Source organism: Pan paniscus, chromosome 12, assembly GCF_029289425.2.
Source record: "Pan paniscus chromosome 12, NHGRI_mPanPan1-v2.0_pri, whole genome shotgun sequence".
NCBI lineage: Eukaryota > Metazoa > Chordata > Mammalia > Primates > Hominidae > Pan > Pan paniscus.
The window spans coordinates 51,874,992-51,891,725 of NC_073261.2; the positions used below are offsets into that span (position 1 = coordinate 51,874,992).

At 55.4% G+C, this 16,734-nt stretch overlaps 2 protein-coding genes across 4 annotated transcripts; both read left to right on the plus strand.

Moving 5' to 3' along the window:
• The first annotated feature begins 4,967 nt into the window (after positions 1–4,967).
• PCGF1 (polycomb group ring finger 1) lies at positions 4,968–9,146 on the plus strand. 2 transcript variants are annotated; one of them, XM_003810331.7, is made up of 9 exons: positions 4,968–6,608; positions 7,037–7,142; positions 7,300–7,452; positions 7,932–8,003; positions 8,127–8,232; positions 8,414–8,447; positions 8,546–8,632; positions 8,765–8,845; positions 8,994–9,146. In XM_003810331.7, exons 1-9 carry the CDS (start codon positions 6,516–6,518, stop codon positions 9,039–9,041), a joined length of 780 nt encoding a protein of 259 aa, XP_003810379.1. In that variant the 5' UTR covers positions 4,968–6,515; the 3' UTR covers positions 9,042–9,146. The 2 variants fall into 2 exon arrangements, with proteins under 2 accessions (XP_003810379.1, XP_063450906.1); XM_063594836.1 differs by having other exon boundaries at positions 8,765–9,146.
• A 2,068-nt stretch (positions 9,147–11,214) lies between these two features.
• On the plus strand, positions 11,215–16,672 carry LBX2 (ladybird homeobox 2). 2 transcript variants are annotated; one of them, XM_024927607.4, is made up of 2 exons: positions 11,215–11,522; positions 15,872–16,672. In XM_024927607.4, the coding sequence occupies exons 1-2, from the start codon at positions 11,330–11,332 to the stop codon at positions 16,261–16,263; spliced, it is 585 nt and encodes a 194-aa protein (XP_024783375.1). In that variant the 5' UTR covers positions 11,215–11,329; the 3' UTR covers positions 16,264–16,672. The 2 variants fall into 2 exon arrangements, with proteins under 2 accessions (XP_024783375.1, XP_057157266.1); XM_057301283.2 differs by lacking the exon at positions 11,215–11,522 and adding an exon at positions 11,621–14,856.
• Positions 16,673–16,734: the final 62 nt, after the last annotated feature.

Genomic DNA, 16,734 nt, shown 5'->3' on the forward strand with positions numbered 1-16,734 from the left:
CCTTTGGGCGGCCTCCGCCTTTGGGCTGCCTTCGCCTCACCGGCTTCCTCCGCAGGTGCCTCCTCCCCCAGCCCCCACTCTTCGCCTCTCGATGGATCCTTCTGGCCAACTCCCGGATTCGTTGTGGTCCCCGCCTAAATGCCCTCGAAGACCAAATCTCGTTGTGGTTTCCTGGCTGCGTAAGAAGCGGCTGGGGAACGGCGCCCGGTGAGCTGCAGGCCCAGGAAGAGAACAGGTGTGGGAAGGGGACGGCAGGGGCTAAGGGCGGGGAACGGCCGCTTTGGGCTGGCGATCGTGGTGCGCCTTCTGGCCTCTCCTGTAGGTCCCCCCAGCCCTGTTCATGCGCACCGGTAATTGGTGTCCTGTGTTTCTTAGAATTTCGATTTTCCAAAATCCGTGTAAAATGGACCATGGCTCAACCCGGGCCAAATCAGGCCGGCGGGTTCTTGGGGCTGGCACTTACCCCCGGACCCCAAGTGCAGGGAGTCCTCAATGCAGGACTCTGCCCCTCCATTCTGTGCCTAGGAAGTCTGTTCTCACACTCTTCCTCCTCAACGGCGGGAGGGCGAAATCTCGCCACAGGGGACACGTGGGACCTCACTGAGGCCTTGGTTGGATCCTGGCCGCCTTGTTTCCCATAAACATTTTACCCCACCCAAACTCAGAAAATGGCCTGGAGCTGTCAGAGAAGGGAGGTGGGGAAAGACCTAAGCCGCTTGGTGACCTTGTGACCTCTGGCCATGAATCCAGGAGCCGGGAGTGCGTGAACTCTGCGTCCTTCCCGGGGATGGGACCCCCGCGGACGGGCCCCTGAGCCTTAGACCCGCCCCCGCCGCCGCCCTGCCCGGTGCAGGCCGCGGTAATCGGGTTAGCTGGGCCGGAATTACATTACCTTCCCCGGCCCGCCCCGGCCCCCGGGGGGGCCCTGGCGCCTCTGAGCCGGTGAGACTGGGCTCGGAGAGGGGGGTGCTTCTACCATCCTGCGGTGGCGGTGGCGGGTGGGCACCAACGAGCAGCTCAGCCTACCTCTGACACGTGGTGGCCAAAGGACCTTACCCTGCTGTGCCAGCCCTCTACCCTCGTCCCGAGCCCACCCCGCTGTTCAGCTCCATCCTGCTGGTTCCCGTGTGAACCGAAATGCCTTGTAAGTCTACTAGCTGGATCTCCCTGGGAGCACTGATCTTCAAACTGATTCTCCAGGATCCCCTGGGAAAGACTCTGCCCCCTCCTTTCTCCCCAGCAGATGGGCTGGCAGCCTGGTGCCTGGGGCAGGGTGAAGGGGTCTTTTCTCCCCTGGGAACCAGGAATGGTATTTGGGCATCTGGGCAGAAAGATAAAGAAGAGAAAGAAGAGTGAGCTCTGTCCACCAGCCCTCCAGTGTTCTCTGAAGCCTTATATCTAGAGGAGGTGAACCATAAATGGGACAGAGGGCAGTGGGAGGAACAGTGGGCATTAATATGTGTCAACCTGCTGGGCGCGGTGGCTCACACCTGTAATCCCAGCACTTTGGGAGGCCGAGGCGGGTGGATCACGAGGTCAGGAGATTGAGACCATCCTGGCTAACACGGTGAAACCCATCTCTACTAAAAATACAAAAATTAGCTGGGCGTGGTGGCGGGTGCCTGTAGTCCCAGCTACTTGGGAGGCTGAGGCAGGAGAATGGCATGAACCCGGGAGGTGGAGCTTGCAGTGAGCCGAGATCGCGCCACTGCACTCCAGCCTGGGCAACACAGCAAGACTCTGTCTGAAAAAAAAAAAAAAGTGTCAACCTCCCCCACCTTGACCACTCTACTATCCAATTTGTCCAGCCCCTCCTCAGCCCTGCTAACAGCCCATTCTGAAAGAGGGTGGGGGCTCCTACCAATTTAGCAGATGTATTTTCATCTTGATGGAGAAGACAGACATTATCACCTCCCATCTCTTTACAGAAACCCATGCACTTTTCTCAGCAGTAGAGAGGGCTACAAGGAAGCATGAACCTGTTTAGTCCAAATCTTCAGGCCGGGAGCAGTGGCTCATGCCTGTAATCCCACCACTTTGGAATGCCAAGAGGGGACGGATCATCTGATGTCAGGAGTTCAAGACCAACCTGGCCAACATGGTGAAACCCCATCTCTATTAAAAATACAAAAAAATTAGCTGGGCATGGTGGCAGGTGCCTGTAATCTCAGCTACTGGGGAGGCTGAAGCAGGAGAATCACTTGAACCCGGGAGGCAGAGGTTTCAGTGAGTGGAGATCACCACTGCATTCCAGTCTGGGGAAACAGAGCAAGACTCCATCTCAAAAAAAAAAAAAAAAAAAAACTTCCTTGATAGCAAGGGCTGGATTCCTCCAGATGGGAGCAGGGAACCTAGGGAGACAGCAAAGAAATATAATCTCTGAAGAGGGCTGGTGTGCAGATTAGGAGTTTGCTAGTCCCATTCTCTGCTCTGAAGGGTGAGTCTGGGGGCAGGGGGGCAGGGTAACCAGTGTGTCTCCAGCCAACCTAAATAAATCCTCCTTGAATGAATCAGTGAGTGAATCAACAAATGAAAAAAAGGCAACATCATGCAGACCCGTACACCCCTGCCGTTTTGAGTTCAGCACAGATGGTACTGCCACCCAGAGACTGTCCAACTAATCCTTTAAGGAGAATGGTCACAAACTCAGTAGTTCATACAAGTCTTCTGGAGAGTTTTTAAAATATTTTAGTGCCCCACTTCAAGAACAGATGGCATCCAGTTACGTCACCCAGACCACAGTCCTAGGACTTTCTCTTTTTTAAGAGACAGAGTCTCGCTATGATGCCCAGGCTGGCTGGCTGGCCTCAAACTCCTGGGCTCAGACAATCCTCCCACTTTGACCCCCTGATTATCTAGAGTTATAGGTGTGCACCACCACCCCAACCTGGCTTGAAATGTCCTTTCTTGCCTCCTTGTCTCTGATTCACAGGGAAAGGATGGTTCCTGCTGGTTTATATTGAAGATTGGCCAGGCGCGGTGGCTCACGCCTGTAATCCCAGCACTTTGGGAGGCCTAGGTGGGTGGATCACGAGGTCAGCAGATTGAGACCATCCTGGCTGACACGGTGAAACCCCGTGTCTACTAAAGCTACGAAAAATTAGCCGGGCTTGGTGGCGGGCACCTGTAGTCCCAGCTACTCGGGATGCTGAGGCAGGAGAATGGCGTGAACCCGGGAGGCGGAGCTGGCAGTGAGCCGAGATCGCGCCACTGCACTCTAGCCTGGGTGACAAAGCGAGACTCCATCTCAAAAAAAAAAAAAGACGAAGATAGAGGTGCTGGAATGAGTGCCCCCTCATACACACTGCTTTGGATCTGTCTCACCATGTCCTGTGTGTCCGTGGCTCTCATCAACTTAGTCTTTCCTACCCCTCAGCTGTCTCAGATCTTTATCATCTGGACAAAATCTTCGCCTGAGTCTTCAAGAGAGATCATGCTTTTCCTTTCCTTTTTACTTCATGCCTGCTGCCTCCATTTCATCATGATTTATTCTTGTTTTAACTCAGTGCAAGCTGCCTTCATTATAGTAACCCTTTCTCAGAGAGCTCCAGTGTTCAGTATCCCTCCTCCAGGACTTCCCTGACATGTTTTACTTTGCTGGTCATCAATTATTTTTTGAAGTGTCCCTTCTTTTTGCTTCTGTAATATCTTATTCCACATCTTTGGACTTTCGTAGTCACTGCTTATGTTTTTCCTCCACTGATTTTACTTCTTCCACTGAAGACTGTGAGGATTCTTCAGAGCTCAGACTTAAGCTTTCTTTTTTCTTTTCTTTCTTTTTTTTTTTTTTAAGACATGGGATCTCACTCTGTCGCTCAGGCTGGAGTGCAGTAGCATTATCACGGTTCACTGCTGCCTCAACCTCCCAGGCTCGAGCAATCTTCCTACGTCAGCCTTCCAAGTAGCTGGGACTACAGGTACGCGCCACCATGCCAGGCTAATTTTTGTACTTTTTGTAGTGACGGAGTCCCACCATGTTGCCCAGGCTGGTCTCCAACTCCTGGGCTCAAGTATCCACCCGCCTCAGCCTCCCAAAGTGCTGGAATTACAGGCATTAGCCACTGCACCAGGCCTTAAGCTTTCTTTATCTCTTCATCTGCTCAAGTTTCACCCATTCCAAAAGTCCCAACTCTCATATCCAGCCAGATAACTCTGAGACCTCCATCCCTTGTTCTGACACTTCAGCCCCACCGCTCACTCTCCTAGCCTTCTGACAAGCTCCCCCTGCTTCCCTGCAGCCACCTTAAGTCCAGCAGGCTGGAGGACATGCTTCCCTCCAAAGCTCTTCATTCACCCTCTTACCCAGGCCTACCAAGCCAGGTTCTTGGCTACTTCCTCCTATTATACTTTCCTTTGAACTGTTTCGGATACAGCCCTTCATTTCCATTGCCATTGCTAAAACCCTAATCGAGGCTGTCATCACCACCACTTGGATTCATTCATGTATTCATCCAGAAAAGTTTTATTGAACACCGACTATGCATCTGGCACTGGAGCTATATCTGTGAACACAACAGAGGAAAAAAATCCTTGCCACTGAGAAGCTTATAGTCTAGTGGAAAAGGCAGATGAAAAACTAGGAAATAAATTTTCTAGAAAATATTTTCTGAAAATAACTAGAAAATATAATATATATTAGAAATGTATATTAAATAATAATAAATGATAGAATGCTAATAAGTGCTAACCAGAAAAAAAAAAGCAAGGAAGTGAAAGGGTGGGTGAGTTGTTATTCATCTAGAGTGATTACAGCAGCCTCATGAGTAAAGACCTGAAAGAAGGAGGGAGCCATTTTGGATACCTAAGCATTTCAAGTTGGGGACACAGTGGAAGGATATCCTGGTGTATCTGAAGAGACTATGCAGGCCCTTGCACGCCACTCTGAGACTTTGACTTTCATTCTGATTGAAAAGGGAAGCTCTCAACAGGTTTTAAACGTAAAAAAGGAACAACCTAATTTTTCAACTTTATTTTTAATAGCTTTCTTGAAGTATAATGGACATATAAACTGCAGATATTTGAAGTGTACAATTTGATGTTTTGACATATGTATATACCCATGATACCATCATCACCATAAAAATAATAAACATATCCACATCTCAAAAATTGTCCTTTGTCCTTTGTGTTTCATGTTTTATCAGAATCACTAGCTCTGAGAAACATAGCACTGAACTGTGATGTTGAGAACAGACGAAGGGGGACTCAAGGAAAACAGTCAAGAGGCCACTACAGAGGACAGATGATAGTGGCTCGGACCAGGGAAGTAGGTAAACAGGGGCTGTAACGAATAATTGATTAATCACTAATCTCATAAATTCTTGCTGCATATTCACTTCAATTCACTCTGAAGAGAAATGAACAAAAATGTCGCTTTCACAGGATAACCTCCCTTCAAAAAAGTCCGCTAGCTCCCAATTGCCCTCAGGCTAAAAATCGCAACTCTTTATGGCCCTGCTTTTTCTATTACCACTCTCAAATCTACATCTTGACCTTCCTGTCCTCTGGTCATTCCCCTCCACGTCCTTTCTATTTCACCACACTTCCACCCCCTCCCCCAAGTCTAAATTGTGCCCAAAGTCCCACTTTCTCCAGAAAGCCTTTTTTGAGGTCTCCATTGGAATCTCTCCCTTCTCGTATCTCCAGTTGCATTTGATGTTAATACCTCATAGCAAATTTATCCCTTTTTAAGTACCCAGGGCCGGCGGTGTAGAGCTCTCGAGCGAGCACCCCGCGTAGTCCCCAAGTGCGGGACTGGGCCTATGCTACTACAGGCGCTCGCTGCCTAAGCCTGTCTGTGTGTGGCAGTGTCCTAGTCGTCCTCCCCTCCTCCTTCGGCATCTGCTCTGCATTAGTCTGTCCCAGGCCTCCGCAGGCGCCGATGATTAAATCATCATCATTAACCAGGGCCTGCCCCCCCCATCCCCGGCAGCAGGGGGAGAATGGGGGAATAAGATCACTACCAAGTCCCTGGGGGTCTCTCACTCCCCATCCCCCGGCACCCTCTCCGAGACTCTGCAAAGCCCGAGAAACTCCCTCCGTGAAGCCGGGAGAAGACCCGCCATCTGGACGAAGCTCCGCTACGCGGACGCCGACAGGGCGGCATTACGAGGAGAGGACCCAGGAGGGGCTTCTTCAGCAGGGTCGTCGTCACAGAAGACCGACGACCCTGAGCGGGTAGCGGGCACAGACTGCCAGGCCTTTGGGGGTAGGAGGGGGCAGTCTTTCGCAGGCTCCAAAAGTTAGTCTTGAGGTCGCGTAGGGCCTATTATGATGATTTCTACAGGAGGTTGAAGAGATAGGACCCTTCCCTACGCTCCCCCCCCAACTCCTTAATTACGGATTGAGCAGGGGAGGGGCCGGTGGGGCTCAGGTGAGCACACGGGGAGAAAGGGACGTGGGCGGGGCCTTACAGAGGGTGAGCGAATCCGAAAAGACCTAGAACCTCGTTGCTGGGAGACAAGTCCCGCCCTGCAGGCGGCACCGGAAGTGGCCGGCTGGGATCAGCCTTTAAGATGGCGTCTCCTCAGGGGGGCCAGATTGCGATCGCGATGAGGCTTCGGAACCAGCTCCAGTCAGTGTACAAGATGGACCCGCTACGGAACGAGGTGCAAGGGCGGCAGGGTTACTGCTGTGGTCGGCCAGCGGTGCGAATTGGGGCGGGCTAAAGGACGGGCGGTGGCTGGCCGGGCGCCCAGTGCGCCTGCGCAGAGACAGAGTGCCCAGTGCGCCTGCGTGGTTGCGATCGGGTTGCCAAACTCCGGTTAGGACGCCTGCGCATTGTGTCGCCGACGTTTTGTAGTCTCCCCTGGGAAAGGAGGGTCAGGCGAGTCCACGTGAGGGAAGCCCCCGCTGTGCGCGGAGCCCTCTGCTGGGCGGAGGGGGAGTGCCAGCCCCCAGGAGCTAATCCCCGGCTGATGGCGCAGGGCGCGGGGCTTGGCCGTCTAGTGTGATGAAGGAGGCGACCCCCAAGGTGGGAAGGCGCACGGGTTGGGGTTTGAGGGTGGATGATTGGTGACGGAGGGTGTATCTTCAGGAGGAGGTTCGAGTGAAGATCAAAGACTTGAATGAACACATTGTTTGCTGCCTATGCGCCGGCTACTTCGTGGATGCCACCACCATCACAGAGTGTCTTCATACTTGTGAGTGCCTTGGAGACTGCCTAGTTCTTCCAGTCCCTAGTCTTCACCAAGCTGACTGCCAGCTTCTGTGTGGCCTGCCTCACGCATCCAGGCACCCCACCCAGCCCATGAATCCAGTTTCCAGAGGGCCTGAGAATCTGCTTTTCTTTTCCTGCAGTCTGCAAGAGTTGTATTGTGAAGTACCTCCAAACTAGCAAGTACTGCCCCATGTGCAACATTAAGATCCACGAGACACAGCCACTGCTCAACCTCAAACTGGACCGGGTCATGCAGGACATCGTGTATAAGCTGGTGCCTGGCTTGCAAGACAGTGAGTCACCAACCTGACTTTGAGGGGCCTCTTGAGGACTAATTGCTGAGTGGCAGCTTGAGGTGACGGGTTTGGTAGGACTCACGTAGGCAGAAGGCCAAAGATGAGGGAAGGACAAAAAGTGAGGAAGGGCTAATACTTTATTCTTTTTTTTCTTTTTTTGAGACGGAGTCTTGCCCAGGCTGGAGTGCAGTGGCGCAATCTCAGCTCACTGCAAGCTCCACCTCCTGGATTCATGCCATTCTCCTGCCTCAGCCTCCTGAGTAGCTGGGACTACAGGCGCCCACCACCATGCCCAGCTAATTTTTTGTATTTTTTAGTAGAGACGGGGTTTCACCATGTTAGCCAGGATGGTCTCAATCTCCTGACTTCATGATCTGCCCACCTCTGCCTCCCAAAGTGCTGGGATTACAGGCGTGAGCCACCGCGCCCGGCCCCGAAGGGCTAATACTTTATTCTCATACTTCACCTTCTTCTAGGTGAAGAGAAACGGATTCGGGAATTCTACCAGTCCCGAGGTTTGGACCGGGTCACCCAGCCCACTGGGGAAGGTATGTCCTTGGCCGCGGGACAGTAAAGCCCCCAGAGCATTCTTCTTGACCAGTTTTGCTCTCTGGGGAAAGAGGAGTATGGAATGTGTGCCACCAGCCACCTCACTACCCTATCTTTCTCAGAGCCAGCACTGAGCAACCTCGGCCTCCCCTTCAGCAGCTTTGACCACTCTAAAGCCCACTACTATCGCTATGATGAGCAGCTGAACCTGTGCCTGGAGCGGCTGAGGTGAGGAGAAGGTCAGGGGTTGCAGGAGGTGACAGTGCCAATGACCCAGAGCCAGGGAGGGTCTAGGGGAGAGGCTGAGCAGTGAGTGAGTGCCTATCCCCTTGAAGAGAGTATATCATGGCTCTGGGTGGGGGAGAGGAGGAAAGATAGGGTTCCCTAACCTGTGTCTATTTCCCCCCAGTTCTGGCAAAGACAAGAATAAAAGCGTCCTGCAGGTGAGAAGGGCTGAGGGGAGGGCCTCTCTAAGGAGACTCACCTCCCATGGTCCTTCCCTCACACACCTTGCCCTCTTCCCTCCCCTCCCTGCTCCCAGAACAAGTATGTCCGATGTTCTGTTAGAGCTGAGGTACGCCATCTCCGGAGGGTCCTGTGTCACCGCTTGATGCTAAACCCTCAGCATGTGAGTAGTCCCACAGTAGGTTTCTTGAGGGGGAGAAGGGGCTAAGAAAGGAGGGACAGAGTCTAGGGTGGACCAGGGTAGTTTTTGACCTGCCAGAAAGTTCCTAAAATTATGCCCCCATCTCCCTCCTAGGTGCAGCTCCTTTTTGACAATGAAGTTCTCCCTGATCACATGACAATGAAGCAGATATGGCTCTCCCGCTGGTTCGGCAAGGTAAGCCAGGCCACCCTCACTGGCATCACACCCCCTTCAGACTCCCCCCAACCATCCTACAGTCCTCAGGGGAAGGGTGGGCTGAGGGGCCCTTTGAATAATATAAGAACACTCCCCACTGACTACTACTTCCTCATTCTCTCCTTAGCCATCCCCTTTGCTTTTACAATACAGTGTGAAAGAGAAGAGGAGGTAGGGGCCAAGCCCCCACCCCATCCCATCCCACTCCCCTTCCCTCCCCAGATATTTATGTGAAATGAACTGCAGCTTTATTTTTTGAAATAAAAACTTTTAAAAAGCATCTCTCTTCTGCCTTATTCTTCCTGCCTCACACTCATGCTGTGTCCTGCCTTCTTCAAAAATCCTCTGAGTTTCATTGTGAAGAAGGGCGTGTCCTCTATGGCCATGGGCCCTCAATGTCTTGCCAAAGGAGAAGGGTAGAGGATCCCTATATGTGTGAAACCAGGCCTCCCACACCACTCCTTTTGGTGATGGGAAGGTTTCCTGGAGGGGAGCTCTCAGCTGTCTTTGTATGCTGCAGCATACAGTGCGGGTGCGGGCCTGTTAGGAGGTTTCCTAATTCAGCGGTGGTGAGAAGGCTAGAGTTGGACAGTGGCTGCTGCAGGATTGAACAAGTGTGATTTTTTAAAGAAAAATCCAAAGAATTGCATTATAGTTTTATAACTTGGGGGATGGGGACAAAAAGGAGGGAGAAGTCTAAAAAACAAATGGAGTGGGGCCACAGGAATTGTCAGAAATGGAGGCTTAGGCTGTCCATACAGGATTCAGCAAGTACTTGGGGACTGAGACTAGAAGAAGCCAGGGTGGGGAATAAGTAGCTGAGGAGGAGAGGGAGCTGATGTGGAGGAGAGCAAGGGCAACTTCAAGGAACAAAAGGGAAGCTGCAAGGCACCAGCTCCATTAATTCAGCAAACATTCCTTGTCTGTATGCCATGCCAGGGTCCTTGTTCTATGGTTCTCTCAGTGGGGTAGCTAGAAACTTGCCCAACAGACAGGAACAGACAGAAGCCAAAGCAAAGAGTTCCTGAAGGTAGCCGGCCTGCTGCCAAATCTGGGACAAACTGTATGGAGGCGCAGCGTGTGTAGCCAGAACCCGAGTTAAAACCTAGGTCCCACCCTGGCCGGTCTGACTCCACGGCTTCTAGGGGTTGGTTGTGCGAAGCTGTTGAGGGCTGAAGGCGCTAACCATCAAAGATGGAGGTCGGGTGGCAGAAGATGGGGTGGGAGGCAGGGAGTGAGTACAGCGAAGGCGGCCTCAACTGGTTAAGAAAACTCCAGACTTGCGGGAAAGGCCTGAGCTCGCATTGGACGCTCTGGGGTGCCACAGTCGGACTCTGTTTCTGGGAGACCTCCGCCTCTCCGCGCGGATGAAGAGGCTGCAGACGCCGAGGAAGAGCTCGAGTGCGTGGGGCACTGATGGGGATCGGGGTGGGCACACCGCAGACGGCCTGGGTACGCTTCTTTCCTGACATGGTCTCCAAGGTTAGCAAAGCTTCCAAACGTTTCCAGGCCTCCAGCCTGGAATGCCTCTCCCCCCGCTCCCCGACCTCTTCCAGGAACACCCCAGCTCAGGGCTCCCCACTCCCCTTCCTGCGAATTGAAGCTCTGTGGGCTTTGCGGTCCGGGCGGGCGAGTACCTGGCGACCGGGGCTGTTCTCCAAGAGTTTCTGCGCGAAAAGTTTCCTAGGAGTGACGGGATGGCGTGGGCTCAGGGGAGAGTAGAAACGCTCCCGGGGGCTTTGCAGGAACCGAGCAGCTGCGGGAGCTGGGGAGCAGTCTGACTGGGACTCCCTGGAAGGCCCTGCCATTGGGGCTGGGCGGCAGCTCGGCGTCGAAAAAGCCGGGTCTGAAGATTAATGTGCCGAGGCCGGAGACCCTGAGGACCAAGTCACGGGACTTGCCCTTGGTGACTCACGCCTTGAGACCGAGCAGCGCGGAAGTCGCTCAGGCCGGATCTGGGGTGGGGCCCAGCCGAGCCTTGGTCTTATCTGTCAGCAGCGGCAGCTGCACTGCGTCTCCCAAGGTGGCTGAAGCTGGCCAGCTGCGGGCTCCGCGCCGCTCGTCCCGGGTCTATGGGTCCATTCCCCACGCCCACCCGGACCCCGGGGTCACTCGGGTCTCCGTCTGTGCCAGGGAGGGAGAATCACGCCCAGGGTCCTCTCTGGCTTCGCGCGACTAAGAACGCGCCCGGACGCGGCGCGGCGCTCCTGAGTCAAAGGAGAGGTGGCGGCAGGACCACCCCAGAGCGCCGTCTGCACCCCCGGACGCATTCAGCCGTGCTGCGCTTCCGGGACAAGGCGTCGGTTCTCGCCTGAGGGCCAAATCTTGCCCCTGCCCACCTTCCTCACCCCCGCCATTTCCAGGACTCACATCCAAAGGCGACAGCACCAGGATTTGCTCCCGCCTTTGGCACAGAGGAGGACGGGTCCCTCTCTCAGCCTGGCCAGTCTTTCCCAGGGCTTGATGGGAAAAAGGACTTCCCTAGAAGTGAGTCTTGGGGAGTTGGGGGGAGAAAAGTGTCGAGGAGGGCGTCGGAGTTTCCCACCGCTGGCTGCTTCCCGGCCCGCACGCCCGGGAGGGTGGCGGTGGGCGCGCAGAGATCTTTGCAAAACAGCGTCCAGGGCGGAAAACAACTCACAGGCCTGCCGCCCCCAAAGTCACAAAACTAAGATATAAGGACCGGTTCACTCCGCAGTAGCGCTTTCTGAAAGAGAAAACAATCCCAGAAGTGTGCGGGACCGACGGAAGCCCCGCCTCACGCTCCTCCGCCTGGACTTTGCTCCCTGAACTCCCACTTCCCTCTCACTCCGGTTCACGGACGTTTCCTAAGGGTGGGGAGGAGGGGAGCAAGCTCTTCGCTGAGATTGTCCTTGTCCACCTCCCCAAGGGGGTTATTCCGAGGGTCCTCCAACCCTGCTACACATTCACAGAATTCAGCGGAATGTCCGGGCCAGGCAATCCGAGACTAAAGGTCGTTTATTGAGCAGGCCTCCGTGCCACCAGTGGGGAACGGGGTCGAGCGGGGGCGGCCCGGGGTGGAGGAACCCGCCGATGGGGTGTGTGGGTGCAAGATAAGGTGGGGGTAGGGCTGAGGGGTGAGAATGGGAAATCTGAAAGGGGAGGTGTGAGGAAGCATCCTTAAGCGGGAATGGGGTGCCTTCCCAATACAGCGAATTTGGAATGTGGGGATCTCTACAAGGGGAGGGAGCGCAGGGCCCCGAAATGTCTGAATGGACAATCAAAGGAATCTGAGAAGGTGGGAAACACAAGAGACTGCCTGAAAAGGAAAACCGTTGGCCCCGCGGGGCCAGCGGTGAAGGCTGGCCTCCGTGCATCTCTTGAGAAGGATCGTGAACAGGGAGGGTTCTACCCGCGGGTGGGAAGAGGCGAGCACCCAGGAGCTTCTGTGCTTCCAAGCTGGGGTGGGGGGTAACCTATAGGACAGCCGAGTGAGTGTCCCCTCCCCAACCCAGAACAAGTTTTAATCTCTTAATCTTCCTCATTAATCACTCACCCTCCTACCCCTCTCTGTGGATCCGATTTCGCCCCAGCTCGAGTTCCAGTACTGAGAAAAGTCCCCTCCTGTGGCCCCACGATCCCCTGGACTAGTCCCTGGCTGCTTTGACGACCTTAGAGGGGCCTCTGCTGTCCTGGGCCTCCTCCCTTTGCTACTCTCCACTTCCATCTCCTCCCCCAAACTCATGTTTAGGAGCTGTCCAATCCCAGTACCTGAGCCCAGCTGCAGAGGGGAGAACTAGGCGGGAGAGATGGAAGGGGCTGTGAGGCACAGGCCCATCAGCAGAGCTCCACACTCCTCACTGACACACGTAAGTAATTGAGAGCAGAGGTAGAGACAGACACAAAAGCCACAGAGGATGCATGAGTGAAGGTTGCAGCATCTGCTTGGTGACATGCCTGGGATGCAGTGGGGCAGTTCCTGCTGCCTCCAGAGAGCTGCTTTATTGCACATTAAGTGAAACCACTAGGATGGTTTCCAGGGCTGAGGCCTGTAGCCCGAAGATCTCTCCAGGCCCTCCCCTGCCCCTCACCATTAATAACCATTTAACAACGTCCTGAGGCAGCTCAGCTTTCCACCATGGCCTGGCTCTGCTCTTTGATCCAGCAGTGGCCCATCAGCCTTTAAGTGTGTTGCTCAGCTTTCCAGGAGGGCATTATGTGAATGTTGCGGGTGGGGGAGGGGGGTTGTTGGAGTGAGCTCTTTACCAAGAAGACCCTATCAAGGTGCCTTCCCATCTTTGTCAAGGAGTCTTTGGCCCAGGTGCCTTGGATCTCCTAAGCCCTGTTTAGGGAACCCCAATTGCATGCAGCAGTTGCCCCAGGGAATAGACAGGTGGACACTGCACAGATGGTGGGAGATGCAGGGGTCTACAAGGAAAGTGACATAATGGACAGTCCAGGAGGGACTGGCCTGGTTTTTCCTGACACTGTTTTAAAAAGCTAGAAGCACATCAGTTTCTGACTTCCCTGGGCAGCAAAGCAGCAAGCTCCTCAGGAGTGGCAGGGCTTCCCTGCCTCTAAGGTGTGAATCCTCCAGCTGTTTGGGGTGGAATGTAGGAACAAAACCCATACCCTGCTGGGCCTCCACTGCTGAGGCCCCACTGTCCCTGAGCTGCCTTCTTCCTACAAAGGAGGGCTGTGGGTGCTTACCCAGGTATGAGCCCAGAACCAGAATAAGTGTGGCAGATAAAAAGGGCCCAGATTAAATAGGAATGAGTATACCAGGCCTCACAGTTAGTACCTGGGTTGTCAGGAATGTCCCAAGATCCAGCTGGGTCTGTGAAGTCTGCCCTTCAAGTCTCTCTTCTATGGGGAGTGACCCCTCTCTGGTCAGGGCACCTTGCTCCCCTTGGCAGTTTCTGAGCCTCTGCAGGCTGGGGAAACCATACACACCTGAACTATGGGAGCTTAATAAAAAGAAGATAAAGACAGACAAAATCGACTGATTTTGCCAGTCCTCACTGACAAAGACCCCTCCTGGGAAGTTGCACCAGCTGGGAGTTCCCTGGGTCTTCTCTCCTGCGGCCCGGGTCTCCCGGCAGCTTCTCTGTGTGTTCTGATTTCGTCAGGTGGGGCAGCCTCGGGTCCATTCACCTGTGCTTGCTTCTTCGTGGCATCCCCACTATTCCCAGTTGCAGTCGCTCCGCCAGGCCAGGTCCTCCCAAGTGTTGCGCCCCCGACCCATGCAGCACTAATCACTTCCAGCCGTCAGGACCAGAAACAACGTTTCTCAGGGGTGGGGTGGGGAAGAGGGAGCCAGGTTAGGAGACTGAGGTCCTAGCTGGGATCAGAGATCCCAGCACAGTCAGCCCTGATAGCCTTCCTCAGAACTTTGCAAATCCCCAGCCGCTGGGGCCAGAGAAGGCCATTTTATCGTCTACTAGTTTATGAGCCAGAGCGGCAGCTAGGCGGGGAGTCGGCGGCATACAGCGTCTGGAGGTATGGCCCGGCCTGACTGTGCACGGTGCAGCGCCCCGCAGCGCGGAGCAGCCCCGTGGCCCTGCTCTGGTGGGTAGTTTGGTCGGCTTCTGCTCTCTGCGCCTGCCCCAGCCTGTAGAAATACCCTCCCCGGACATCTAGGAGCTCCAGATCCACCGCGGCCCGGGGTGGAGAGGTGGGGGCGCAGGAGGAGGGGCACACGGGACTCGGGCCCAGAGCCGGGGGCGGGTCCGAGGCTGGGGGCCCGGATTGGGAGCCGAGCGCTGGGGCCCAGGCGGTTGCGGAGCCTAGCGCAGCGGACAGCCGGACCGCCCCAGCCCGGCCGACCATGAACGCGGGACGCGAGCCCCGAACACCCCGGACACTCTTAAGCATCGCAGACATCCTAGCCCCGCGCATGGTCCCCCGAGCACCCTCTGCGCCGCAGCTTCCAGAGTCGGGTCCGGGTCCAACGTCGCCGCTGTGCGCGCTGGAGGAGCTGACTAGTAAAACTTTCCGCGGACTTGACGCGCGCGCTCTGCAGCCCTCTGAAGGTATAGAGCCGGCAAGGTCGCGGACTCTGACTTAGCCTTTTCCTCACCTCTCTCCTCCTGGTTCCCCGTCTCAAACCTTTGTCCCAGCCCAGGCCACCCACCCTAATCCGTCCCCTGTCCTCAGCCCACGTGCCAGGACTCGCACCTGCGACTTCTCACCTCTCCTCCGTTAGTCCCTAGGTTCCGCGGCGGCTCCGGAAGGCCGCAAGTGCCAAGGAAAAAGGGCAGACCGTCGCCAACTGAGCGACCTGTTGCTCTGTTCCTTGTAGGCGGGGCAATCGCGATAGAGAAAGGCAGGAGAGAAAGAGACAAAAGGCTTCAGCCGCAGGCGGTAAACGAGTGAGCCTGCAAAGGCGGCACAGAAAGCGCTGGAGAGTCGAGTCTCTCCGGGTGACCAAGCTCCGCTCCAAGCCACTCTCTTCTCGAGGGGAGTCAAGGAGCAGAAAGCCCTTGGCGCAGCACTGGGCGCGGGACTCCGCACTCTGCCTTTTCTCGCTCTCTGTACCTCATTATCTCCCTTTGGGACCGGAGGAGCGGGCTCTGGTGTCACTAAGGAACTGTAAACCGAATGCCCGACCCGATCCATGGAAGGGCATGATCTAAGTCCTGTTACCACCACCACGCTGGGTCGGCTGCCCTGACTCTTACTCGCCTCTGATGTCACCCTCAACTTATAGCCTGCTCAGCCTGAGGCTCCTAAAAGCCTCAAAGGCTCCACCCCAGAAGGTTTGACCCTGCACCTCTGAATCATCCCTCCCTTCCTTCACTTCCTTGCCCCTACAATATGCCTTCAGCCTGCTGCCTTTCGCACCCCTGTGGCCAGCCCGCTTTGCGCCCCATATCCCCACCTGGGCCTGACTCCCGATAAGGGATCACAGTTCTGGTCTCCGTCCGCCTTCCTGGCTCTCCCTCTACTTCCCCCACCGCCACCGGCCCGACCCCACCCCCAACTTTTCTTTCCAGGCCCAGCCTGATTCCCGGAGGCTGGAAACTGACCCCCTCCCTATCCCTACAGGGCGGGTAGGTCCAGACGCGCTGGGCCCTGGTCCCTTCGGCCGCAAACGGCGCAAGTCACGCACTGCGTTCACCGCGCAACAGGTGCTGGAGCTGGAGCGGCGCTTCGTCTTCCAGAAGTACCTGGCGCCGTCCGAGCGAGACGGGCTAGCTACGCGACTCGGCCTGGCCAACGCGCAGGTGGTCACTTGGTTCCAGAACCGGCGAGCCAAGCTCAAGCGCGACGTGGAAGAGATGCGCGCCGACGTCGCCTCGCTACGCGCGTTGTCCCCGGAAGTCCTGTGCAGCTTAGCACTGCCCGAGGGCGCTCCAGATCCCGGCTTCTGCCTCGGCCCTGCCGGCCCTGACTCCCGGCCCCACCTGTCAGACGAGGAGATACAGGTGGACGATTGAAGACAAAGCCGCCGCCAATCCTGGGCTCTGGGGCCCTGGACTCCTCACCTCGCGCTCTGCCTCCGGCCAGAGTTCCAGGGTGGAGGAAGGAGGTCCACTTGGGCCTCTTCCGGCCCACAGTCCAGACGCTCACCTTTCCCGGTTTTTTTGTAAGTTTGTTTTGTTGTCTGAGACGGGGCCTCGCTCTGTCGCCCAGGCTGGAGTGCGGTGGAGCGATCACCGCTCACTGCAGCCGCGATCTCCTGGGCTCAAGCGATCCTCCTGCCTCAACCTCCCGACTAGCTGGCATTACAGGCGTGCAGCACCACCCCAGGCTAATTTAAAAAACTTTTTTTTTAGAGAGGAGGTCCCGCTATGTTGTCCAGGCTACTTTCCCAATATTTGAGAATAAAGTCGAGACTCTGCCGCACCAAGCCTCTATCCAGACGCCCGCCAGGAGCAAGAAACAGTAAAATCTGTAAAGTGCTATGG

Excerpts from the sequence above, each read along its gene's own strand:
- PCGF1 (XM_063594836.1), top strand. The coding sequence starts at position 6,516 with ATGGCGTCTCCTCAGGGGGGCCAGATTGCGATCGCGATGAGGCTTCGG. Across the intron at positions 6,609-7,036 it reads TGGACCCGCTACGGAACGAG|GAGGAGGTTCGAGTGAAGAT; the intron begins GTGCAAGGGCGG and ends GTGTATCTTCAG. Across the intron at positions 8,004-8,126 it reads CACCCAGCCCACTGGGGAAG|AGCCAGCACTGAGCAACCTC; the intron begins GTATGTCCTTGG and ends TATCTTTCTCAG.
- LBX2 (XM_057301283.2), top strand. The coding sequence starts at position 14,652 with ATGAACGCGGGACGCGAGCCCCGAACACCCCGGACACTCTTAAGCATC. Across the intron at positions 14,857-15,871 it reads CGCTCTGCAGCCCTCTGAAG|GGCGGGTAGGTCCAGACGCG; the intron begins GTATAGAGCCGG and ends CTATCCCTACAG.